Consider the following 26,750-nt stretch of genomic DNA (forward strand, 5'->3'; position numbering starts at 1 on the left):
TTCTGAAACACCATGGGAAGGTTGTCTTTTAGGCCATTTGGTGGACGCAGTTGGTGGAAGGTCCAGTGAGACCACTTGGAATATCTTTTGTCCCCCTGCTGTAAAATTTGTTTGGCATTTAAAAGCTCACTTTCTAATATTAAAAACAAAAACAACCACCTAAGGGATGAATCATATTCAGCAGAATAGGTTTGCTGCCAGACGACGTCAGGAGTGTGTTTCAGACCACTGTGGCGTCCCTCCAGTGATGGGGGAGAAAAAGAGACTTCATGCAAACAGATTCCAGTTTCTATTTAGCTGATTAGCAGTCTTCCCTTTAACGTATTGGCTTAGGGAGTCGGATTTTCCCAGTACAGGGTCCAGTGCCAGCTCCGGCCGCTCCAGGACCCATCAGCATGGAAGGATTAAAGTGTTTGAAAAGGCTGTCTGAGTCCAAATTTTAGGCTTTTTTCCTTTCTCTTCCCTCTCCCCCTTGTCTTTTCCTTTTCTTTCTTCTTCTTCTTTTTTTTTCTTCTTTTTTTGACTGGTTATCTGTCATGTCTGATCCAGTGCCCTGAAGAGAGGTAGCATGGCTGGAGGCCAGGTTCAGCTGGCGCCCCCTCCCCTGGCCAGCCCCGGGCTGCAGGTGGCAGGCCACTTGGTGGGGTATCAGATCGTGAGGCGGGTCCTCCTTTGTGCCAAATCCCAGACCTCTGTCGTACCAGTGCAGCAGCTTGCAAAAATAATTATTTTGTCAGATAATATTTTCAACTTCTGACCTTCACTACTACTATCTCCCTCCCAGAGAGCAAAAAGATGTGAGTATGCTTTATTGAAAGAAAATACCTGATCTTTTTTTCCTCGAGCCCTCCTAAAACAGCTGATACTTCTCATGCTTGAGAATTGAACTCCTCAGTGTATGTCCAGGCAGTTTTTCTCTTAAAAAAAAAAAAAGAAAACAAACTAGGCTTGATAAGTGGCCCCACTTGTGGCACAGCAAATGAAACACATCAGTTTATAGTTTTACTCTCCCATTTTCATTTCTGACTGAGCTGTACAAAGGCTCCAAGCTTATCTGATAGGATCTACCCGCAGGGATCTAACAGCTCTTCGCTTTCCAGGAGAGCAAATGCGGAGGGCTCTGTGGGGCATCCAAATGGAAGGGTTTGGGATTGTAGGTTATGCTTCAGAGTTTGTTGACAGCATGACCATTTAGGTGTTCAACCACAGCTAGGCTCCCAGGAAACCAAAATGGTGTTCCAGAGAAGAGACCTCTGCTTTCTATATAAAGTAGCCTCATTAGCTCCAGAAGCACAGTTACAGCCAGATTGTCATGACCATTGTCAGCTGCACATCCTGCTGTCAGTGAGGAGGCCTGTACATACTCGGTAAAGCTGATGTTTTCCTCTGGAGCAGGGCTGCCTGACCATGCTCCTCGTTGCCAGAGGAGAAGCCAAATGCGCAGTGTAAAAGGGCTCTCTGGTCATTTTGAAGGCCAAATCTGACCATGTTAAAATCCATTTTATTAGTAAACCTAGTAAACCAAAGTTACGTTTTTTGTGGGGTTTTTTTTTACACCCTTTGTCTTTTTGGATGAAAAGAATAGATTGGGACTTGGAGTTGGGGAGGGGGCTATCCAAAATGGCATTTAATCAGGGCCACTTCTAGATCTGTGTGCCAGCTATTTGACCACTACTGGTACCGCAGAGGCTTGCCATCATATATAAGATTGTTCTTTATGGATCACATTAACAGTGTTAGCAATATGAATTTCAAACATGGGGCTTAAAAGCACTATACATCTGGAAAAAGGAAGGAATAAGGACTCTAGACTTTTATGTCTTGTGGGGTTTTTCCCAGGGACTTAATAGCTATGAGTAGGAACTCATCAGAGATGCACACCCAGGCTGGTACAGCTTATGTTTTATTTCAGAAGTGGGACGGAGGGGGCAAATACTATGAAGAGAGCTAGGTGGCTATCACTTCATGACAGATGCAGTTTAAAAACCTTGGAACCTCCATTTTTATTTAAAAACTGAACTTCTATTGCATTCTCTTAGTACTTTATAAATAACTTGAGAATGAAATGGACTCGAAAGGTACATAAAACTGTCCAAGGTTAAAACAAAAATAATGTTTCTTTAAAGTAAGGAAATCAGCTTGAGTAACTTTGCTAATAACATGGGTGGAATTTTCTAAGGAGTTGGTTTTTTTTGGGGGGTGGGTATAAGCTGAAATTAAAAATGAAACAAATAGCTCACCTAGCTTGTCACTAGAGGTTAAGTAGAGTCTGATAAAGATTAAGAGAATGATCAGGGTGGGAACTGAGTTATGGTTGGATTGTACTTTTCCCTCGCTGGGAGGGAAGGGTTATAAAGTGGGGTTATATAGGTGGGGCTCTGCACAAGAGTTTTAACACTACAGATCAATGAGGTTTTTTTAATGCATATTTTGTCCTTTCCTGCTAAGCGAAGAAGAAAGAGTGGTAAGTAACATTAGAGGAGGGAGCGGTGTGCATCCGGTGTTAGGACAGGATGCTTGTGTCTTACCACAGTGTCTGTCTAGTGCTCAGAGAGGGCTTAACTCTGTGTGTTTTGCATTTATTCTAAGATGCACTTTTTTTCTTTACATTTTCACATCTATGAAAATCAAGATGTGTCTTTTATAATAACATCTTACAAATGGCAGCATGTTAAAATATTACATAAAGTAATGGTGCTTCTTGAATTGGATGGTGTTTTCAATTAAATAAAAGTCTGTATTTGTTCAATGAAGGCAAAAATAAATCTTAGGAATTAGAACAGTTATGAGAAACTTGAATGGGTTACCAAGATAAAGTCTGCAGGAAATAGACCACTGTGAGTTTTTTTGTTTTGTTTCTTTAGTTTAACCTTTGGGGTTCACTGAACATTTAGAATCTGTAAATTTATGTCTTCCACCAAATTTGGGATGTTTTTGGCCATTATCTCTTCAGATATTTTTTTCCACACTGATCCCTTTCCCCTCTCCTCTGGGACTTCAGTGATGTGAAGAACAGACTTTTTGATATTATCCCACAGGTCACTGAAGCTCTATTCATTTTCTTTCCTAAGCCTTACATTCTTCAAGTTGCAAATATCTACTGATTTAACTTTGGGTTCATGAACTGTTTCCTCTGTCACCTCCATTCTGCTGTTGAACTCATCTAGTGAATTTTTTATTTCAGATTTTATACTTTTTTGGTTCAAAATTTCCATTGTTTCTGTTTCTCTGCTCAGAATTTCATTCATTCTTATCATTGTACCTTAACCTCATGGAATATAGTTACAATAGCTGCTTTAAAGTCACTGAGGATTCCAAAAGTCTGGGTTATTTTAGGGTTGACATTTTCCCTTGAGAATGGGTCACATTTTCCTGGGGCTTTTGGGGTGGGAGTATGTCAAGTAATTTTGGATGTATCCTGGACATTTTGTGTCCACTTTCGATCCTCTTACATAATCCTCTGGAGGATGTTGAGTTTTGTTTTTGTTTTAAACAGGCAGTCCCCCTGGTTAGGTTCAGACTGCAAGTTGTGTCTTGCCTTCCGTGGGTGGTGATTCCAGTGTCAGTTCAATTTCCAAAACCTTGGCTGTGCTTCTCTGACTGCCCTGCACATGTGCCACCCAGAGGTTAGTCTGAGCTGGCAGTGGTTGAAATCTTACCTGAGCCTTTGCTGTACTGCTTTGGGTCTGCGCCTGGGCCACGCGCGGGGTCACACGCGGTATCATGGGCTCCCCGTCTCCAGTTCCTCCCTCTCTTCATCCCTGTGATTCCTAGCTTTCAGGGCCCTTGTCCCCTGGGCCTCTGACGAGAAGATGGGGTTTCTCTCAGGGTTTCACCTGCTGGCATCCCTACCACCATGCAGCTCTGTGAATAGGGACTGCCTTGGGGCAAAACCAGACAGAAAAGAGATGGGGGAATCCCCAAAAATGCCACACCCACGTTCTTTGGACTCAGGGGCTTCTCTCCTTGGTTCTTCAGAAAGAGGGTGTTTCTTTTAGCGTTTTAGCTACCACACAGCTGTGCTACAGGAGCTCACACTCGGGGTGGGGCTGTGAGAGAGAAACTCCTTTCCCCACGGCCCCTTCCTCCGTGGCCACTTCCCCCACAATCCACTGTAGTGAGTCAACTCCCCAGGGTCCTCAGGTGTTTGCTTTTTGTGTTTTGTCCAGAGGTTTGGGTTGTAGCAGCAGAAGACAGAGGCAGTAGTGGGCTTACTTTAGGTCAGATGCAGAACTCCTACTCTCTTTAAATAATTTAAATAAACTGTTTAGTTGGCAGTAGAGGGCTGTATTAAAGGGGGGTCCCTTCCCATTCTGTTGCTCTCAGTCTTCTCATCTGGGATCTGCTCATTTCTAACGAATGAAATCAGGGATCTAGACCAGAGAATGCTCTGCTGGGGAGAATCAAAATAAGAGTTGGTGATAAGGGTGGGACTTCCCTGGCGGTCCAGTGGTTAGGACTCTGCGCTTTCACTGCCATGGCCCAGGTTCAATCCCTGGTCGGGGAGCTAAGATCCCGCAGGCGGCACGGCGGGGCCAAAAAGAAGAGTTGGTGGTAAGGGCATACATTAGGTTGTTAGTGGGCTGCCAAAGCAACGTGCACCGAGCCAACAAATCCCACTGCTTTTCCTCCTGTAATCTTAAATTGATTTAAAAAATTTTTAGCTTTATTGAGATAGAATTCACATACCTACAATTCACTAATTTAAATTATACAATCCAGTGTAAAGTTCACAAGGTTGTGCAGTCATCACCAAGTCAGGTTTAGAATTTTCATCATCCCAAATAGAAACCTTGTGCCCATTAGCAGTCACTCTCCATGTCCCCCCAACTTCTCTAGCTCTAGGCAACCACTAATCACTTCCTGCCTGTATGGATCTGTTTTAGATACTTCATTTAATGGAATCAGAGAACGTGTGACTTTTTGTGACTGGCTTCTTCCACTTAGCATAATGTTTCCAAGATAAACCTGTGTTGTAGCTTGAATCACCACTTAATTCCTTTTTAGTATGAGTATACCACATTTACTTATTCATTCATCAGTTAACATTTGGGTTGTTTCCATTTTTTGGTTATTATGAATAATGCTGCTGTTACCATTCAACTACAGATTTTTGTGTAGACATATGTTTTCAGTTCTCTTGGATATATACCTAGGAGTGGCATTGCTGGCTTATGTAACCCTGTGTTTAACTGTTTGAGGAACTGCTAGACCCTTTTCCAAAGTGACTGTACCATCTTACAGTTCCCACCAGCAGTGTATGGGGGTTCCAGTTTCTCCACATCCTTACCAGTACTTGCTATGGTCTCTGATTATAGCTGTCCTAAAGGTATGATGTTGTTGAACATCCTTCCATGTGCTTTTTGGCCTCTTTGGATAAATGTCTATTCATAATCCTTGGCCCATTTTTTAATTAGGTTGTCTTTTTATTTATTGAGTTGCAAGAGTTCTTTATATAGTCTGGATACCAACCTCTTATCAGATATGACTTGTAAATATTTCTCCCCGTTCTATGGGTTGTCTTTTCACACTTGATAATGTCCTTTGAAGCACAGAAGTTTTTAATTTTGATGAAATTCCATTTATCCAGTTTTTCTTTGTCATTTGTGCTATTGGTATCATATTGAAGAAGCCATTTCCTAGCCCAAAGTCACAAAGATTTACTCCTATGTTTACTTAAAAGAATTTTTATGATTTTGGCTCCTACACTGAGGTCTATGATGCATTTGGGGTTAATTTTTGTATACGGTGTGAGGTGGGAGTCCAACCTCATTCTTTTTTGCATGTAGATATCCATTGTCCTAGCATCATCTGTTGAAAAGACTATTTTTTCCCCATTGAATGGTCTTGGCACCACCGTTGAAAATCAGTTGACCATAAAATAGAGAGCTTATTCTAGGTACACTCACCTGATTGAAATTTAAAAGGATTTATTAAAGTAAGCTAAATGTTTCTATGTTTCCATACATCATTTTTGTCCACTGGCGGTGTTATGGGCTGGCTTGTAAGGGTTGCAGAATTTTCGGTCTAGCAGAGCTCTTTAAGACCATCTAATAGCTGGCCCAGCTAAGGAAACAGGTCCAGAAAGGTCGAGTGATCGGTCCAAGGGGCTTATTACTCTTTATGGGCAATAAACAAAGAACTCTAAACTTTAGAGATACAGCTTTACAATACATAAAGCTCTAACCATAGCCTACTTGGATTAAACTGGGCAGTTCTACCTGAAAATACATGTCTTTCTAGTTGCTATTAAAAATGAATCATTCACCAAAGGCCATCATTGGTGCTATATATATGTTATAGCTACTAATTTGGGCATATAACGTTGTTTTTAAAAATCCTCTTTAATATAGGTTCGATGAGACAAAACAATCATGTTATTGATTTCTTTAAAAAAATGAGTTTTCTTGATTAATTTGGTCATTTAAAAGAAGAGAGACTGTTTTAATGCCGTCTTGCTTGTTCCCTTTATTTTCTGGATAGAAATATAGCTGAAGGTCAGGTCCTTCTTAATGAAACTGCTGAGCCAGAGTCTGAACAGGCTTCATCTTTGCCATCAAATACAGTTTGCCTTATTATTTTATGGGACTATTTTATCCAAACCAATGGGAAGCAAGCTCTGAGTTGTGACCCCTAATTAGAGAGTGTCGGAGCTTCTCGCCTTGACAAATGCAGAGTTGTGGTGGCTTCTGGTGCTGCTGCTGGCCGTTAGGGAGAGTGAGTGGGGCGTAAATGTTACATTTGCTCCATCTGCAAGTGTTGTAATAAGTTATTCAAAGCTCTTAGCACAGGACCAGCCAGAGCGTGCCTCCCTCTCAGTTCCAGCACGTTTTCCTGCCCATCAGATGGATGCTCCTCTGTTGGAGTCTTTGGAAGGTTCCGGTGTCTTTTGTTTTAATTGGCGGGCTTGAGCTGACTCCTATGGTGTGATTTTCATTAGAGAGGGGCTGGAGAGAGGGAGTGTTGGAACAGCCCTCCAAACCCAACCATGAATATTAAACATAATACAATTACAGCTTTCAGACCAATTATTTTTTTCTTTTCAACGGGCAAAGTTGATGAAACACACGCTGGATAGGGATTCACAGTGTCTACCATTGGCTTCTTTTTGTCCCTGGAATCAGTTGTCTTGGCATGTTTGTGCCCATTTGCTGTGCTACCTGTTTCCCCACGTCAGGAATTTGATTTGAGCACTGAGGGTATGGGCTCTGCCAGGGAACGCTGCTGTGCACGCTGGGGCCGCGCCGTCAGGTGTGTGAAGCAGAGATGCATTTCATGATGTGAACTCGAAGGGTTCGCGTGGACTTCGCACCCCGCGCTGTGTGCTATCTCTTTCTGTCAGCCACAAACCAGAGCAGTGCCTTTTTGAGGAGATGTCTTCTAAGTGCTTCTCCTATTTCCCTGTGGGGAGAAGTTCCAGTCTGTTTTTTGGCCCATTTTTGTTTTCCTTAGTGATAAAATACACTAATGCTGTATCTTTTGGTGTATTTGTGTATTTTGTTTGGAGCCATCCATGCCGGTATCTAAATACAATAGGAAAACAGATGGCAAACTTTGAACTTCTGGACCAAATTTGTGTTTGCCTTTGTCTCCTTAACAGCCAAACTGTAAATTATGGAGTATAAATATTCAACAGAGGAGCTCTTTATGAAAATCACTAGAGCAAAATAGACCCTTATTAACCAAATACGCACTGAAAAGTACTCAAGCTAAAAATTTCTCCCCCCTCCCCTTTCCTTTTCAGGTTCCCATTAGTAAGCAGTGCAGCTGTAGCCTCCAGGCAGAGTTCCTTTCATAGCAACTTTACCTTTTCTCCCTTCTCTAACCCACAAATGCCTAAAGATTAGTGTCTGCAAATGCTGACTGCGGGAGCTCTGGAGCTCTTTGTCTTCTGTGTGTTTCCTGCTCGCTCCGCATCTCTCTGGTCACAGACCCCTCCCTGGGAAGAGGGGAGGCGGGGTGGGGGGCCTGGCCTCCCCTCTGTTGACTGGCCTGCTGTACTAAGGGAGCTCTCAGTCAGCCTCGCCGCCAGCAGGGAAGAAGCCATGGACCTCACTCACCCCCGTGTCATAAGACTATAGATTTCTAAAACCCTGTTTTATTTGAAACAAAACATCCACATGGGAGTGTATACAAGGTACGCTGTGTACAATTTAAAGAACGGAACACCTGAGCATTCCCGCCACCCACCCACCCACTTAAGAAACAGAGTGTGACCAGTACTTGTGAAGGCCTCTGGGTGCCCCTCCCAGTCATGAACGAGTTCTTGTTCCTTAAACAACATGGCAGCATCTAGAATAAAAAGTAAAAGCCGCATTTATTCCCCTCATTCTTCCATTGCGACTCTTCCCCAAGGTAACTGTTGTTACCAGCTCCAGTATGTCCTTCCAGAATTTTATCTTTAAATTTTTTTGACGTAAGCAGGTAACCTTTTGAATTCAAAAGCACAAAAAAGTATATATAGGGAGAAGTTGTCTCCTGGGAGCTTCTCTTTCCTCAGCGGAGGCTGTGCTGAGGGGTTCTCTAGAGGGTGCCTGCGCACAGATGCGCGCCTCCCTCCCCCGCCCCCCCAGCTGCCGTCATGCAGCTGGGCCTGGTGCGCTCGGTGTGTGACTGTTCGGGCGACGGCTGTCCTCAGTATGTGTAGCTCTGCCTCATTCTCTGATGCCCGTGCAGGTCTCCACTGTACCGGATGTACCGTCACGGCTTTACCTGGCATCTGCTGATGGAGCTAGGTTACGTGCCTTCCCCGTTGAGTCACTCAAATTCATGACAGTGTAAATACTGTTTCTCATTTTTCCTGTTGGTCTGATTATCAGCAGTCTTTTTGTCTCAGGTTGCTTTTGGGACCCCTTGTGTCTTTTGCGGTTCCCCCACTTTATTATGATACTCTGTAATACGTATTTCTTTTCATTTATTCTGATTAGAGCTCATGAGTGTGAGTACGCCTATCTTTCATTTTGGAAAAACATCGGCCATTAACACTTTGAATATCGCTTCTTTGCCACACACTAGATTATTTTCCTTCTGGGATTTCTTTTGGGCGTAAGCTGGAACCATCCTTCCTGTCTCTTAACGCTTCATTCACATTTTTTATCTGTTTCTCTCTTTGTGCTCCATTCTAGGTAACTTCAGATTTATTTTCTAATTTACAAATGCTTTGTCTAATCTGCTTCTAGCCTATCTAATGAGTTTAATTGCAGGGATTATGTTTTCGTGTCTAGAAGTTCTATACTGCTTTTTTATAAAGCAAGGTCTCAATACTCCCCTTTGAGTGGACCCCAGTCTTACAGCCTTGCCCCCGTGGTACAGTAAGAGCCAGTCCTGTTGCTTCCTGAGACTGGCACCTGCCAGTAGCCTCACCCCCACCGCACATGCATAGAGGCAACCAAAATTGCAACTCGAGCTCTCCAACCTGGTTTTCTGCATGGGCCCTAGGGAGGTCGCTTACTCTGTGAGCTCAGCAGTGCACTTAAAAGGATGTAGTTAACGTCTTATCCAGCAGTATGAAGTGATTTTCAGTGGGAGGGTCAACAGGGTGCCTGAAACAGAAGCCTCATCTTCGCTACTGAAAAAGTACTGTGGCTGATGGCCTTGTATGTATATATGTGGATGTACATGTATGTTAGATATAGCCTATATAAAACCCTAGAAGCAGAACTGCTAAGTCGAAGTATATTTTTTATTTTGTTGGATATTGCCAAGTCACTTTCTTTGGGCTTGTGCTCACATCAGCCGTACAGAAGTACCTCTCTATCCAGGGCTCACCAGCGTGGAAGGGGTCTCGGAGTACTACCAGACTTTACCTTTGCTGGGTAGGCAGGTTGAGTGGTATTACTGCATTGTAGTTTTAGTGCACTCTCATTACCAGTGAACTTGAACGTCTTACAGTGTTTAAAAGCCATTAGTATTTCTTTTCCTGTGAACTATTTTTTCTTTTCTTAAACTTTATTAAAGTTTAATCCTGGGTTATCAATCTTTACTATAAATTTGAAGGAATTTTTTTATAAGAAATTAGTCCTCTGGTGCAAACATTTTTCCCAGTTTACCATTTGCCTTGACTTTTTTTTTTTTGTAATGTTTAGAAAGGCCTTCCTATCCTGAATATTTGTTTTAACTCTCTGAGCCCTCTGTTATTAATGTTGGTGTAATGCATATGGTAGAGCTCCAGGTTGAGAAAGTTGTTACAGGGTATTTTGCTTATAATTGCGAATTTAAGTGGGATCTTTTCTTCAATTACATTTTTAAAACTAGTGGTTGTACAAAGGATAGTTATTGATTTTGACATATTAAAATACATTTGATTCTGAATTACCTTGGATTGTCAACCCTAATGATAAATTTGTCCACTTCTCTTTTCTTCTTTTATCTAATTGTATCTAATTTTTTTAAAACAATGTGAAATAACATTGGTAAAAGTAGATTACTATTTTTTAAAGACTTTTCATTAGGAATAAGTGTTCTGTGTCATCAAATCTCTCTTCAGTGTCCACGGAAGTGACCCTCTCTATGGGTTTCTTGTTGTCAGAGAGGCATGGTGGACCACAGGAATGGACATTCTAGACAGAGTCCACTTGCTGGTTAACGTGTTGCTGTGAGTTCTGTTAGTTGATATTTTATTCAGGTCTTAGCACTGGTGCAGATCTGTCGTCTCTGTCATGCTTGTGGTGTCAGGTTTTGCGTAATAACAACGCTGGCTCCATGTAAAGAGTCAGAGCTTTCCTCCCTTTGCTGTGCTGTGGAACAGTAGATGTAGCCCGGGGTTTGGGGAATGCGGGGGGCGGTCTGTTCCTTCCAGGTTGGACCCATTTTGCTTGTTCTTGTTTTGCAGGGACAGCTTGCTCCTCGACAGCTTTCCCAGCTTGCTCTGTGTTCCTTGATCTATTTGGATTTTCTGTCTCCTGGGGGTTAGTTTTGATTAATTCTTATTTTCCTACAATGTCATTTATTCATTTAGGTCTTCAAATATGGAGATTCAAAAAATGAACTCAAGAAATAGAAAACCCAAATAGATTATAATGATGAAAGAAACTGAATTACTAAAAAGGGGGGAAAACCAACCTACAGAAATTAGGTCCATGTGTGGTTTTTTAATTGAAATATAGTTGATTTGCAGTTTTATATTAGTTTCGGGTATCATGTGGGGTTTTTTGTTTCTTTCCTGGCAAGTTTTATCAAACATTTAGTAAACTGTATCCTCATCATTTTGAAGTACTCTCAGGCTAATGCTTTTTGCTCTGAAATCTACCTTTTCAGGTATTAAAATTGTCACCTCTTCCTTGTCACATGCAAATGTGCCTTTCGTGTGTAGCATATATTGAGGGTTTTTTTTAAATCTTTTTTTTTTAAAGTACTATTTGGTTCTTTTTCAAACCTGCTTTTTAAAATTATTTAATTTGTTTATTTGGTTGTGCTGCGTCTTAGTTGTGGCAGGAAGGCGCCTTAGTTGCGGCATGCATGTGGGATCTAGTTCCCTGACTAGAGTCTTAACCACTGTGCCACCAGGGAAGTCCCTAGTTGAGTTTTGCTTTGTGACTTGAGGCTCTTCAGAGGTGGGTTTGTCCTGTGTGCGTCTGCCCACCCAGCTGACACAATAGGGCTTTCTAAGCTGTCTGCTAACATTCAGTGTTTGTTTCATACATCCCTCCGTGGCGTGTGTGTCGGCTCCTCATGGCCCTTCTACATCACTTTCTTTCAGAGAGTATCCATGGGTAGCTCACATTGAGTCCTTTTATGTTTAAAAAAAAAAAAAAGTCTTCATTATGCCCTCAAACTTGGTAGGTGAGCTAGGTATAGAATTTCCAGTTCAAATAATTTCCCCTCACGCAAAGATACTTTGTGTCTGTGCGTGCTCATGTACCTGTAAGAGTTTAGGACCTAGAACGTGTTTGAGATGATCCCTTCTCCCCACATTATTTGTGTCAGACATGTTTGTCCAGCTCCCCTGCTAGCTAGCTAGTGGCATCTTTTCAGGGCAGCGACTGTCTTTTCCTTTGTGACTTGCAGCATAGGGGCTGTTAATTTCACCTGTACTGAAATGTTGCCACATTCAGTTTTAGCTCTTGTGGCTTATTTCAGGAACTGTGTTGGTACTTCTAGTGGATAAGAGATTTCTGTCTCATCTAATTTATCCTTATGTGGAAATTCAGCATATACTTGTATAGAAAGTAGTTTTTAAAGATGTTCTTAAAGAAATTCAGATTATTACAAGGTAAGTAATTATCTCAAGACTTTAGATAAGTGACTGCCAAGTGTCCACATACTCTTATCACGATTCTGTTATGCTTAGTCAACTGTAGATGCATCGCCTTTCCAAATTTCAACAAGATGGTGATGAACTTAAAAGTTGAGTTAAATTACCCGAAAAGTGTTATTTTCCCAACCAGGTAAGGGTTCAGGTTTCAGACAAATGTAGCTGTTTTACAACTTGCTCTTAACAGACTTTTATATGAACAGCAAAACTGCCATGCTGGGCAGTATACTTACCCTCTGGACAGCCTTCTCAGGCCGACGTCCCCATGGCACTCAGGTCAGCCTCCATCGCAATGGGCTTGTGCCCAGGGCAGGCGTCTCCCCTGAAGTGAGCAGCAGGGCAGCTAGTGTATCTGTTCTGAGTCCTCCTTATTCCGTGCTTTGAACGGTGGGGAGTGCTCTAAACTAGTTCATTTCTAGTGCCTCTTGGCCTCCTCTGAGAGTACACTAAGGAGGTGGTGAAAGTTTAGTATCAGTATTTAGATGTTCGTAACTGAGGGGTTTCATACTCTGTTTTCATAGGGTTGCTGTACACAGACCAGGATGGCTGAGGAGGAATTCGTCATTTCAGGCTCTAATGCTAATCTCTGCGCTCGTCTCTGGCCCTGCAGGGTGAGGATCCACGACCTCCGCACTGACACGATCGCCCTGTCCATCTCTGCCCACCAGCTCGGAGTCTCTTCAGTCCAGATGGACGACTGGAAGATTGTCAGCGGGGGCGAGGAGGGCCTGGTCTCCGTGTGGGATTATCGGATGAACCAGAAGCTGTGGGAGGTGCACTCCAGGTAAGGTGGGTCCTCAGGTGCTTCCAGTAACCACAGTAGCAGCAATGATGGCATCAGTCAGCCACTGAGCCAGGTACTGTGCGAGTGCTGTCCACACGTTACCACGTGGTCCTCACTGGAACCCTGCAAGTCAGCGGCTGCGAAATGGGCTCAGAAATGGCGCTGGTCACTGTTCAGACTGCCACAGCTCCCAGCTCAGGTAGAGACCACAGTGGGGCAGGCCAGACGGCGGGCAGAGGCACTGCAGGCAGCCCATCCGCCCCCAGGTGGGGCGGGCCCAGGCCCACCCCCCCTCCCCTCCACTCCAGGAAGTCTTGATCTTCCTTACTGTTTACAAGGGCGCTTCAGACTGAAAGTATTCAGGCTTCAACTAAGGAGGAATTTGTAACTTTAACCTTTAGCTCTAAAATTCAAGAGCTGTTCTCCCAAGGGCAGCAGAGGGCTGTATGGATGTAGGTAAATGAATACTAAGGTGGCCCAGCCGGTTAAACGTTGCGCGCTGGCGTCTGACCTTTAAAGCAGAGGCGGCCTTGCCTGGAGCAGGGGCCGGCTGGAGCGGACCCGAGGCTCTCCCCTGTTGCCCACATCCATTCAGCCCCCGTGCCTGTGCGAGACGGGCACCGAGCTCCCCTGGGATGAGACATGTTCCCACTAACTGCAGAGAGTGACAAAATGAAGACTGCTCACAAGTCTAGCTTAAGTATGAGGTCAAAAGAGGAACTGGTTTCTTCCTTGGAAGGTGGCCATAACCGGTGCTTGGGCCTGCATCTTTCTCAGACCACGGTGGCTTCCACGCTTCTTGGTTGGCTCTGTCCCTCCCTGCCTGCTGTGGTGATGCACTGAGTTGCCACCAGGTGGTGCCAAAAGGCAACTCTCACGCTTGGGAGGCCCAGAACTGTCTGCCTTTTAAGGACGCCCTTCGGTTTTAAAGAGCTGACTCGACCTGGCCTCCAGGACAGCCTCCTCGGCAGTCCAGGCCCCCAGGGACTGCCGCCAGCAGCTCCGTTTAGTTCACTAGGCCTGCACTCCAGCAGATCTCATTTCTCTCTCCCTGAAAAGCTGCACTCCCTCGGATGGGTCATTCAGGGGAAGCCAGGCTAAGCGAGGTCGTGCCCAGAACTGTCGTCCCGTCCCAGCCTTCCTAACTCATTTGTAAGTGCACATGCGGTTCTCACCAGTGCTTAGTGGCTTGTCCCGGAGAAGGCCACCAAAGCAAGGCTGCTGCCTCGTCCGGCTCCCGCCCGGGGTTCTCGTACTCACTCGCGTCCTCGCGACACAGCTTGCTGCTGCTGGGCCTGATTCCCTCTCAAGCTCTGGTCCCGCTGTTGCTCGGTCTCCTGCCCTCCCCAGCCCGCTCTCCCTTCCCTGTCCTCCTCGCGGCTTTGTTTTCCATCCCTCCTGCCTCACTGGGCCCTGAGCGAAGTCCTCCAGCCAGACTTTCTCCAGTTGGTGCCGCAAACCCTGGACTCAGGCACTCCTCTTGAGAGAGTCCTCTGCTGTGGCCAAGACGCCTGTCCCTGCCTCTGGCACAGCTCAGCCTGAAGGGACTCCCCCTCAGCCCTCCGTGCCTCCCTCCGCCCTTCTGCAGCGGTCTCCTGTTCATGCCGCCAAGTGCTGAATTCTGTGTCTCCTCTTGTGCTCTAGAAACACTGGTTATTTTTTGTGGGAATGGAGCTCACCTTCTTAACAGTTGGGAATCCCTCTGATGGCAGGCATCTGCTTGCATTAGACATCTTTCTTATCCTGTGTCTCCTGGCTCAGTGCTCTGTTGGAAAAAAGTTTTTAGAATGAACAAAAGCCTTTGCTACATAGGTTTCAAGCCATTTTGTTCCAAAACTTTCTGAATGGCTTTCACAACCCAGAGTACACATATCATTTGTAGCCCTCTGACTTCAGGACTGGCGGGCCTTTGTAGGGCACCACTCAACACAGCCTGCCGCTGGGGAACCTGGCTCAGAGAGCTGGAGTGACTCGCCCAGGGCCAGCCGGGGGGCAGAAATGGCGCTGCTCTCCACTGCGTGTGTCCGAATTGTCTCAGGTCGTTTGTCCTCTGTGTCCCAACGCACCAAGGTGTTAGGGCGTCAGCCACTGAGCACAGGGACGTTGAGACGTGTTTACAGAGTAGGCTTGGCGTGGGGCCTCCTCCAGCTAGCTTTGGGAACTGAGGCAGACACTGCCCCTCTGGGGGCCCGGTTTCCTCCTCTGTAAAAGAAAAAGCTGGACTTAGGTGGTTCTAGAGTCCCTTGCAGCTCCAGACTTCCGAGACCAAAGCAGCAAAGGTGGGATGTGCTGAGTTCCAGTGGACTTAACCTTGACGAGCGTTCTCTCCCATCTGTTCCAGACACCCCGTGCGGCACATCTCCTTCAACTGCCACAGCCTCATCACGGCCCACGTGCCCTACGAGAGGGTGGTGCGCAACGCCGACCTGGACAACTTCGTCACCCACCGGAGGTCAGTGCTTTGGCTGGGTTGGTCCAGGTTTGTAGGAGTTCAGACGAGACACTCTTAGCTTGATTTTATTAATAGAACATCCCAGGCCACATTGGTCCGTACAGGATGGTCCCCTCAGGCTTAGCCGCTCTTTTTATAGAAGTCAGGAGCATACATGTACATGCGGGCAGGGTGGTATTAGCCAACAACACGTGCTGAGTGCGTTTCAGGCACTTCAGCAGGACGCTACAGGGGGGTGGGATGGGAGCGGGAAGGAGGCCACACGTGCCAAGAGCCCAAGACAAAAGGCTTAGGGACCTGTGGTATTGAATACTAGTGACAGAGGCAAAGCGGACCGGGGCACGAACCCGTGTCCCCTGCATCGGCAGGCGGGCTCTCAACCGCTGTGCCACCAGGGAAGCCCGGGACCCTTTCTGATTCTACTGGCCTGGCTTCCAAGCAGCCTCGTGTGAGGCCTGCCCTGAGGCTGACCCTTCCTGCCTCCCTGTTCAGCCAGATGCCTCCCAGCACTCAGTTCCCTCCATCAAACTTGTCTGCTCACCTGTTTGTCTCTAGTCCCGGGATCTGGAGCGTCCATAACACACTGTGGGGCCGAAGCAGACATGTGTCACGATGACTCGCTCTCCTGTCTCCAGCACGTGCCTGCTGCAAAGACAGAAGTCATTGGGGGGCTGGGGACCAGGACTGACCCTGCTGCTGTCTCTGTGCTTTCTCTAGACACCGGGGGCTGATCCAGGCCTACGAGTTTGCAGTGGACCGGCTGGCCTTTCAGAGCACTGTGCCCATCTGCCGTTCGTCCTGTGACACCATACCGGGTTACAACTATGACCTGGCGCTTGCTTTTCCCTGTGACGACATTTAGAGAATTGTCTCATTTGGGAGCTGGGAGAAACATGGGAAGAACCAATTCTGTGTATTTTAGAACTACAGAGGAGCACCTCACTAGGTTTTGAGTGTTGGGGGAAAAAAGCAACTGCAGGGCGTGCTTATGTGACCCCCACATCTTCCTCTACTGCCTTTGCTTTTCTCCTTTGCCAATTCATTTTTCTCCAGCTGCGTTTGTCAGGGCTCGTTTCGTCTTACTCCGTTCTCACTCTCACTTTCTCTCTCTCTCATGGCTTTCAGTACCACACACTGACGGCTCGGATTTATACCTCCTTCCCCCACGCTCCTCCACTGCAGCCCTGCATCTGCTCCCCAGCTGTCTCAGGAGTGTCGCCCGGGCCCAAGCTGGGACCTCCCCACATCATTCTGTACACTACACACAGTCTGAGATAAGGCCCTTCTGCACCCCTGCTCATCCTCTTTCCAGTCTCCAAACCCTTGCTTCTTTGGGGGCCTTTGGACATGCTAGTCTCTGAGCCCTTGGATCTGAGACCAAGAATTCATCTCTGGGTCATCTTCTCTGACACCACCACCCAACCTGGGAGAGAGCGCTTTTCCCTGGTAGATTTTAACATGGTTATAATTATATATTTATACAACTACTTCATTAGTAACTGTTTTGCTGACTATTGTGTCTGCAATGCACGATACAAAGTAGACACTTTCTACGTACCGTAAACACCCATCCTCCGCGTGGGGTGGAAGGTGATGGGTTCTGGGGTAGAGACTGAGAAGGGGAGAACGCAGAGGGACCATTATGTTCAACCACCGAGCTAACACGGGGCAGCACGAGAGGTTGCTTCCGTGTGATAACTAGCTTCCGTTTCCAAGGATTAGGAGGACAAAGCCTTGCGTTACTCACGATTTAGACTGTTGTGAGCAGCAGCCGCCGTCTACTGTACCTTCAGAACAGCAAAGCAGAGAACTGACAGAATACTCAGAGCAACAAAATCCATGCTGGGTGATGCGGAGGATTTACATAATTTATAAGCGTGACATGATGGATGTAGGATTCTGTCCCTTTTCAAATACCCACAAAACATGCATAAAAAATGACCACGTATGAAGGCCACAAGGAAGATCTCAGATTACACAAAGAGCAATACCAGACAGGTCCAATCCAGTGCCCCCAGTCCCGATGTGGTACGATTAGAAATCAACAAAAAGCTAAACAAAAACATACACCTGGAAGCCCCAGGCACTCCTGAATTAATTTGGTTTTAAACAGGGAAAGAAAAATGGAAAATAGAAGCTCTCCAGACCAGGGTGATGATAGTGGAAGCACTGAACACCAAGACCCAGGGGACGAGGCCCGAATAGGCAAGGAGGCGTCATGACTTTATAGAAAACAAGACAGAAAAACAAAGTAGAAAGAGGGAGTTAAATCCTTCTCTAAAGGAGTTAAAAAAGGATAAAAATACACTTTAATGAACTAGAAAACCAACAAATAGTGAAGTTGATCATAAAGCGGAAAGCAGGTTTTTGGAAAGACAAAATATACAACTCTTGATAAAGGGAAAAAAAAAGGCACAAGGGACTATCAAACCGAGTATTTTCAGCATGGGGATCACTTCCCAAGAGCAAAGTGAAGCTTTCCTGTTGTTCACAAGCGTGCGCGGTTGTGAAATGCACCACTACGCAGAGTCCTACAACTTTTTGAGTCGTGAGGGTTTTGGAAGGTTTTTCAAATTAAGATCCTCAGTCATAAAAAAAAATCCACATCCAACTAGACAGAGCCACATAGAGAGCCGCGACTGGGAACCATCCCCTCAGTCCCGAGAGCACTGCTTTCCTTCAGGCTGCCTTCCCGGGAAGGCAGCTGTGTCAGGAGGGTTTTCTGCTTCCTTTCAGAAAACCCAGTTACTTCATAAACGAAGCCAATGTGCAGTGGGCAAATGAAGTACGTACTTTATTTACACTCGCTGCCTTGTGGTGCTCTGACCCCCTAGTGACCTCGCTTTATACGGTTTTCACCTCTCACAGTCTTAATGCAACTGGACCACTGCGGAAAGTTTATTTTTCCTTTTAAGAAGCAGCCCCTTCCAGTCTCATTTCACAGTTCATTTTGCAGATACATTCTCCCTCCTAGCTTTGCAGGAATTAAGGGTAATGGAAGAGTTCAAAAGAAATTCGACCCAGAAAATTTTACTGAAAGTAAAAACAGTTTTAAACTACTTTCATTCACTGCCAACTGCTGGTCCAGTATAAATGTTACAAGCATGGGGTTTTTCCTCCCAGCCTGTTGATAACATCTCCCATTCACGGAAACCACCTGGGTTTTGTGAAGGAGGTTTATTGGACCCAAATAATCTCCAAGCACACCAAGTTCAGTGTTTTTTGCTTTAAACCTTACATTCTGGAAGAAGTAGCCTGATGGGGAAAGGATCAAAGTTCCTTTAGGAACCAACATTTACCAGTGGCTTAAAAAAATCTTGGCCCATGTCCACCCCCATCTGCTCATCCCATCTTACCCTTGTCTCCGTTGGCTATTTTGTGGGAGCTTCTTTGCAAGTTCTGAATTCTTAGTTGACTTAGCATCTCCTTTTCTTCTGTATCTCTTCTGCTTTTCAAACTCGGGCCCCATGTCTCCCCTAAAGACAGAAGAGACTCAGATACGCCGCTGGGGGAGCCAGAGGGCCAAACACCAGAAATCTCTGCCCTGTCTTAAAACATTGTATGACTTTGTTTTCTGCTTTATAACATGTCCATGTTGGTTCTAGTATTAAATTTTTTAAATGTATTTATTGCTGAAATTACTTGTCACCCTGGCAAGGTGCGTGGTGACAGTCCCCTGGCATACCACTTTACCAGCTTCCCCCCACCCTGGAAATCTCACCTGACATGTTGAATAGTTTTTCCCAGAACCACTATTAGAGGGGCTCCTAGCCCAGGATCCAAGAAACCCACACAACCATATGTGAAATTGTGCATAAGGGCATTTTCTGGGAGGAAGTATGGCTCTGTCATCAGATTCTCCAAGGGAACCACAGTTCTGGGAGTTTTATCTGCGGCCGCTAGGCCATGCTTTGCAGTCTCAGCCGTGTGCTGCCACGGTGCTGCTGCTGCCCAGGCAATAATCCATTTGCAGAGACACCCTAGGGCCAGCAACACCTCCCCTACCAAGGCTGCCCAGATTCAGCTGATTCGAGGAAAAACTGAACGTCCCCAACAGTGGAGTTTTGGTCCTTTCTGTGCAGGAGAGCTGACCACACCAGGATGAAGTCCTCCGTACCCCTCCCCGGAACCAGAGGCCCCACGTTTGAGGGGATAGCGTGTCCCACTCTGCATTCAAATGACAGGGGCACAGCCTTCTCCTTAAGGCCGTCCACGGCCTGTCAGGACGGGCAGGTCTACGACAATGGCTGAGGCGGGGGCCGGCTGGCTCTCCCGACTCGGACCTTTGCTCTGGGCAGCAGCTGTGGCAGCCGGGAGCGTGTGGTGCTGGCCGCCCGTCTGCAGCACCCTGAGCCTCGCAGACCTGCTCACCTCACCAGCGGCCAGGCCAGATGGCTCCCTGGCTGCTGCAGTGGGCAATGCAGCGATTTGGACGGAGGCTGCCTGGGATGGGCAATGGCACAGCCCCTCTCGCTGGGCTCCGGCCTGTGCCATGCGGGTGCCAGCCTGCTCTCTGCCTCTGATGGTGGGCAAGGGCTTCCAGGCAGAAGCTCTGTGCCGGGGACCTTTTCATCCCCTAGGAAGGGAGGGCAGGCTCCCCCCCCCCCCCGCCCCACCACTGTATCTCCTGTCCCCTCGCCCGGTGCTAGCACTAATGCAGCCGCCTCGTTTCTCTAAGATGGAGGCGGCCATAAACTGCTTCTCGGCACATCCTCCAGCCTTACTGCTGCCCCTTGGACCACTCCTGGGGTAAAGACCAGAAACCTAGCCCCTTGCTGACTTGGTCAACATACAGATGAGAAGGAAGAGCAGCCGCTGTGTGCCCGTCAGAGTCCTCAGTCCTGCTGGGGCCAAGTTCATCCACTACCGAATCCCTGTGGCACTTGTTCACTGATTCCAGAAGAGCCTGGAGACAAAGGCAACACTGACGCCCTGGGAAGTCATGGTGAAAACCCCGGCCCCTCCCACGCAACTCTCCAAGGCCTTCCCAAGGTCACTGTGTGGGAGGACAGCTTGCAAAGCAGGTGTTTGCAGAACCCTTGCCAAGGCAACTTGATCTTTAACTCTCCATCAGCCTGCGTAAGTCACTGTTCCGCCTGCAGTTCAGCTCCGGCCTGGTGAACCACAGGCAGTGGAGACAGGTTCAACTGCTCAGGGACAAGCGTCCGATCCATACATGATGCACATCGAGAACTTGCCAGTGCCTGGGATCAGAAAAACATGGAATGGTTTTGTTAAAGTCTAGCAGTAATTCGTTCGCTCAGAGGATGCTTGGCCAAAATTGGAAGCTGTTGTCATCTTACTGCATTCCCTTATCCATAATTCATGTTTAACGTGGCTGCAGAAGCTCTCCCCTGAGCTTCTCATAGTAGATTTCCATTACACAGCCCTTTTGTAAACCTACCAAACTGGCGTGTTTGTGTCAAACTGCCGTATTCTTTTAACGGCCAAAAGCCCAGTTCTGGTAACTTTTCCCCTTGGTAATATGCTTTCAACCCAATTCCTGGGAAATGGGTGGAGAACATGGAGAGAGGTGACCTCACCCTCATCCTGCAGGCTGCAGACACTGTCCCTGCTCCCCGTGTCCTCCACCCACACACACAGCCTGAGGCCCTCGAAGCACTGACTTCAGCTATTTGACTTAGCACTGATTAGTCACAGGGGTATAATTCCTAATAAAAGGAAAACCGGGGCTTCCCTGGTGGCGCAGTGGTTGAGAGCCCGCCTGCCGAGGCAGGGGACACGGGTTCGTGTCCTGGTCCGGGAAGATACCACATACCGTGGAGCGGCTGGGCCCGTGAGCCATGGCCGCTGAGCCTGCGCATCCGGAGCCTGTGCTCTGCAACGGGGAGGCCGCAACAGTGAGAGGCCCGCATACCGCCAAAAAAAAAAAAAAGCTGTAAAACAAGTGCATTTGTTAATTTCTCAACTTTTAGAACAAACATCACCTGCTTCAGGCTGCTTCAGATGGGGGGAGGGTGCTACACTCCCTCAGGGTCTCTGCAGCCAGAAAGCCCCTCCTGGGCACGCCCACCAGTCCAGCCGGTAAGGGGCCGTTTCCGAGCTTCCAGCCTCCAGCCTCTGCAGACCGCACTGCCCAGACAGCCGTCCTGAGATGCGTACCCAGAGCAGTGACCCTCGTTCTTTCTCATCAAAGGCCAGCAGACTGTGGGGAATAACCACCCTTCCTAGGAGCAGGTGCGCACCAACTAATACCTGACCCCATCACTCCCGAAACCACCAAATGAGTGAAAACACGTCATGCACACAGTGCCCTGGGAGCCGGCGGGGGAGCCCCAGGCGGACTCTGGCACGCCCTCTGGTGGAAATGAGCCCCAACTCTGCCGATTAGATGACATCCTCAGTGACGGTGAACAAACAGCTTGGTTTTCAGCAGTATGGACTGGGCTCAGGCTGAATAAATCTCATTTTAATTAGTTTAGGTAAGCGGAGGCTCAAAGCTTCAAAGACACGAGGCCAGCCCTCGGTGGTCTGAACAAGGGCAAACGCTTGCCTGTGCCCACAGTGGCCATGTCTCCCAAACGCAGGCTCTGCAGGGGGGCTGATGGAAGATCTGTTATTTATAAAAACACTTTACATTAATGAACTGCCTTTGTTGAGAAGAAAATGGAAGCAAATTGGGAGAATCCCAGAAAATCCAGCCTACGGTGGCCACACCAGCAGTCCGTGCTGCTCTGTAACTCCACGGGTCCCGGGCAGTAGTGCGGGGCAGGGGAGGGCACGGGGACGCACGCTTCTGCCAGGCTGCAGGGGTCTCACTGGAGACCCATCCTGGACGATAGCTAACTAGCACCTAAATAGGACCAGATCTCTCCACACCAGTCCTTTCTAGATTTCTTCTGTGGGCAGCCAGGCACCCAGGGGTGTGAGCAACTGATCCCAGCAGCAGGAGAAGGGGGGGAGTGGGGAGGGCGATCACATCCCTCTTTCCCACCCCATTGCCGGCACCTGGAGGGTAAGAAGCACAGCCTTGGCCCTGACCTACTGCTTTGAAAATGTCAAAATATTTGTGGAATTAAGCACAAGTCTAAATAAGAAGCAGATTCTACTGTGTAGCACAGGGAACTACATCCAATCTCCTGGGATAAACCATAATGGAAAATATTAAAAAAGGAATATATATATATATATATATATATATATGTATAACTGAGTCACTTTGCTGTACAGCAGAGATTAGCACAACATTGTAAATCAACTATACTTCGATTTAAAAAATAAAAATTTTTAAGAAGTTAAAAAAAGCAGAGCTCTAGAAGTGACTTCAGACCGCTCTCTACTTACCAGAGATGGGGCCGCGCTGCCCCTGGCCGCCTGTCAGGCGCATCATGGAGGCTGGCGTTCCTCAGGCATGGCTGGGGTCGGAGGCCCAGCCTGGTCCACCGCAGGCTCACTAGGGCGGGATGCCCGCGCCAGCTCTGTCTAAATGATGAGGGTTTCTCAGCTCCACTGCCGCCCTTGGGACGCCTGCTGGCTTTTTAAAACTGACGTTAATCCCGTCCTAAGCAACGTGTGCACAACACAGCTGGGGGGTGGGGGCGGATGTCAGAGGAAGGACCATCATGACTGCCTCAGGGAAGGGAAGACCAGGCGCTGGGCATCGGATGAAGACTCCAGGGGGCGCCTGTTACATTCTGAACCCCACACCATGTGGGTATAAGATAGATAAAGCACACTTAATATCAAAACTGAATTACAAATTCAAGAATGCAAATAATAGCAATAGCTAATTATCAGGGGAACAATTATCAGGGGAACTTTTCTGGAAGGCTAGGAAGGTGCCTCCCAGCGAGTGTTGATGAAAGCAACGAGCCTGGAATGTCAACAGTGACCAGTGACCACGGTGATGGCAGCTCTCCCGAGTGAGTCAGCAGGTCACCAGGGCACCACCGACTGCCAGCCCTCTGCTGACTCATGGGCTACTGCCACCAACCGAGATGAATGACCTTTGTTTCTTCCTCCCCTCAAACCCCACTGCTGGAAGGTGACAACCGGAGTTGTGGGAGATGCTACCTGGGGCAGTCACCTCCCCTGCTGCTGGTGCACCGGGGACAGTGGAGTCCAGAGCATGCAGCCGGCCCCCATCCTGAGGAAGGGCCGCAGGGCACACCCAGCCTGTTCCCGCCAGGCCCGGACCGCTGGCGGCCCCAGCACCGTGGGGCGAGCTCGGGCGCTCACTGCAGCTGGCCCAGGCTCAGCTCCACTTGTCTCCTCCTTGGGTCTGAATATACGGTTGTGGCGCCAAGGCAGCCCCCCCCGCCGCCCCCCCCAAGTCCAGGCCCCCATGGAGTGAGGAGCTGCTTCTCCTTACTTTCCTGCCTAGGCTTGCGAAGGCAGGTGAATTCCCAGCACTCATGCGGGGAAAACAGCAAATATTTAACCCACAATAAACCAGAAAGGAAGGGAAAAATAAATCCGCTTGCAAACCAGCATCTGAAGACTTGCTGCTGCGGCTTGCCCCTCGCTCCTCATATAGTCAGCCAGCCTCGGGCCGCCAAACGGGGGGGAACAGACAGGAGCCAGGTTCATTAACAAACCCTTTTTCTATTTTATTGGAGATAAAAACGGCAAAGCCCCATGTACCATACCCTGCGGGAAAAAGAGATGAGCGAGGGATGTTGACTATTTACAAGAGCTGTAGCAAAAGGGCCCCCGTGGGCCTCGCTGCCTGGGTCCAAGTGCGGGTTCTCCATGGGGGAGGGGCGGTCAGTGGCACAGGGCGATGGTTTCCATGTTAAGGAAGCGGACGTGCATCTTTGTCTCGATGTCTATCCCCTGCCAGATCTGGAACAGACGGAGCAGTGTGAGCGGGCATCCCCACCGGAGTCCTCGGCCACCTTCCCAGCCGCCCTCCTCCGCCACCCACTGAGAAGCTCCCGCAGGTGGAATCCAGTGCGAAGCGTGGAAGAGAAACTTCCATCTGCCTTTTTGCTGGTTAATTGGGCTCTGACATTTGGATTCTTTATGGATTGTCACAGCAAGTTATTATTAAGTACTGAATCCAAGCTCTTAGCTGAAGTCACTTGAATCCCACCCACCACTTCAGGCTCTATGATTTTCATGCAAATTCCTTAAGCCCACTAAACCTCCTTTCCACCAGAAAAATGTCAAGACCACCACCTGTGCTGCCCGTTCATGGAATGTTTTGGGGGCTCCAGGGGAATCATGCATGGAAGCGGTTTATAAACTGTTAAGGGCTGTGCAATTATAAGGTTTCATTAAGCCATCATTATAAATTAAAAGGTCACAACAGTTAGGTCTTCACAACCTCCCAGGGATAGGAGGTCACCATGTTCCAGACAGACAAGGCTCATGCCCAGGAAAGGTAATTTCTGCCAAAGCCCACATCCATCACCACATACCTGCTACTGGCACTGCCATCACGGTCCATCCTGGCTAGGGCCCTAGCGGACACTCAGGCCACCAGACCCTGTATCTGCCACACTAGGAAGCCCCAGCGCGCGCAGGACTGTGCGCCCGCCAGCTCCTTGGCTACTCGGGGCCCAGGAGGACCACAGATGGAGAGATGGCGGGCAGGATGCAAACAGGAACGGAGGGACGTGGTGGGCAGTGACTTGTCACTGTCTCCCTGCTTATGTAAGAACTTCAAACTCTCAAGCTGTCGCCCTCAACATCTCCAGGGACAGCCTTGAGGCTGGGGAAAGCAGAGCCCTGTGGGCACCCAAGTGGCAGGGAGGCCTCACACATTTCCTGCCACTGTCACATGCCTACGGTCCACCAGGTGCTTTCCTTGTTAGGTGAACAAGATGTTCCCAGGAGAAGATAACTGGATGCCAGCGTGGGTGGTTTCTGCCAAAGGCCGGGTGATGCCAGGTGTCAAGAGGCTAGTGGTGGGGCTCAGAGAATGGGATGGGCCGGCTGGTCATGAAAAACTCCCACGGTGCAGAGGCAACGGCCTTGGGAACACTAGAGGCGGGGCAGCGGCGGGGGCGGCCTTCTGGGGAAGAAGCTTGGTTTCTGAGGCCAAAATTGGATTTCATCCTATCTTCTGGCTTAAAGCAGCCATCCCTCCTCCCTAACCTTCCCTGGCCTCCCTGATCTTCTAACTCCTTATTCTGGTTCTTGCTTGGGTGTCATCACTTTTCTGGAGCGCAGACCTCAGAACAAGCCAAGGTGGCCTGTGGCACCAACGGCAACTCAGCCTCTCCCAGTCTGCCTGCCCTGCCCAGCCCTGGGGGCGGCGGAGGGGTGGGGCGCCTGTCCTCCAGTAGGCCCTTCAGGTCTCTCCCTCAGGCCCAGGTCTGTGCCCCCCGCCCCCTTCCTCTTGCCATGACTGGCCAGGTTGGCGGCGCAGACTTTGGGGGAGCGCCCAGCCCCTCAGCTCACCAGAGTCCCCGGCCCCAGCCCAGGGACAGGCCTGTTTCCCTCGGGGCCGCCCGGAGAGTTGGCGGTCGGCCAGGGGGCCACCCTGGGTATCGTCCCCCTGACTTCCCATCTTCCTCGCCTCCTGGAAGGGGCTCGGGGACACCGCTGTTGGGATGCTCAGGGCCAAAGCACAGGCAGAGCACGGGGGACTCGACCCCTTGCCACAGGGATCTGCCTGTCAGAGCAGCAAGGGGCCCCAGTTCCCAGCCTGCGAGCAGGTTTGTAGCAGTGAAGGCTGGGGGAGGCCTGAATGTCCACTAACAAGGGTGGAAGGCGGGAAGCCAGACAAGCAGCATGGGCTGCGAGCCCCAGGGCAGAAGCACACGCGGTCAACACCAGTGTGTGCTTCTGTGAAGGGCAGGTCTCCGTACAGGCACAGAACATTCCAGAACCCTGGCTCCAACTGTTAACAGGGTGCTTCTGAGGCGGGGGGGAGAAAAATGGAGTTTTCCTCACAGGCCCTTTTGCACTTGCTTAGTTGTTCTGACCGTGTATATCTATCATCACCCTTCCAATAAAAATAAGTAAAACCAGTTTAAACTATTTTAAAGGCCACACCCAGGCTTGACCCCTTTCCACAGAGACGCCCATCTCCTGACCAGCAGGGGTCCCCTCAAGCCCCCAGCACAGCCCCCGTGCCCACCCCCACCCCCAGGTACCCACCTTCAGGAAGTCATCGAAAGTGATGCCCTCGTACACCTGATCAGGCTCCTGGGGACAGAGCACAGGGTGCAGTGAGAGGTTTCTGCCTGTAGACTCTCTATCTTGCCCCCACCCTGCAACACAGAAGGCTGGGGCCATTTAGGTAGAATCATGAGAATGGGGAGAACATTCTGGATTGTTCGCCTCCAGCT

The 26,750-nt window shown here is 48.4% G+C and overlaps 2 protein-coding genes and 1 long non-coding RNA gene across 3 annotated transcripts in view; 1 reads left to right on the forward strand and 2 right to left on the reverse strand.

Moving 5' to 3' along the window:
* FBXW8 (F-box and WD repeat domain containing 8) overlaps positions 1 to 17,900 on the forward strand; it is a 112,870-nt gene extending 94,970 nt beyond the window's left edge. Inside the window, exons 9-11 of the mRNA XM_029222526.1 lie at positions 12,864 to 13,037; positions 15,379 to 15,489; positions 16,207 to 17,900. Of these exons, the coding sequence (XP_029078359.1) occupies positions 12,864 to 13,037; positions 15,379 to 15,489; positions 16,207 to 16,351 (430 nt within the window). The 3' untranslated portion in view covers positions 16,352 to 17,900. The remainder of the gene's footprint in view (positions 1 to 12,863; positions 13,038 to 15,378; positions 15,490 to 16,206) is intronic.
* On the reverse strand, positions 430 to 22,777 carry LOC114895289. The gene is made up of 7 exons (XR_003793505.1): positions 21,269 to 22,777; positions 20,283 to 20,693; positions 16,031 to 18,965; positions 14,717 to 14,802; positions 8,224 to 8,292; positions 3,660 to 7,523; positions 430 to 917 (listed from the first exon to the last, which is right to left on the reverse strand). It is a non-coding gene; the product is annotated as an uncharacterized LOC114895289 (long non-coding RNA).
* Positions 22,778 to 24,034: 1,257 nt separating this feature from the next.
* Positions 24,035 to 26,750, reverse strand: part of TESC (tescalcin) — a 63,444-nt gene continuing 60,728 nt past the window's right edge. The window contains exons 7-8 of the mRNA XM_029222535.1: positions 26,560 to 26,607; positions 24,035 to 24,294 (exon numbers count right to left, since the gene is read on the reverse strand). Coding sequence (XP_029078368.1) covers positions 24,217 to 24,294; positions 26,560 to 26,607 — 126 coding nt within the window. The 3' untranslated portion in view covers positions 24,035 to 24,216. The remainder of the gene's footprint in view (positions 24,295 to 26,559; positions 26,608 to 26,750) is intronic.

The sequence above is a fragment of the Monodon monoceros genome, unplaced genomic scaffold, assembly GCF_005190385.1.
Source record: "Monodon monoceros isolate NGI ecotype Baffin Bay Population unplaced genomic scaffold, NGI_Narwhal_1 Super_Scaffold_1, whole genome shotgun sequence".
In the NCBI taxonomy this organism is placed as follows: domain Eukaryota; kingdom Metazoa; phylum Chordata; class Mammalia; order Artiodactyla; family Monodontidae; genus Monodon; species Monodon monoceros.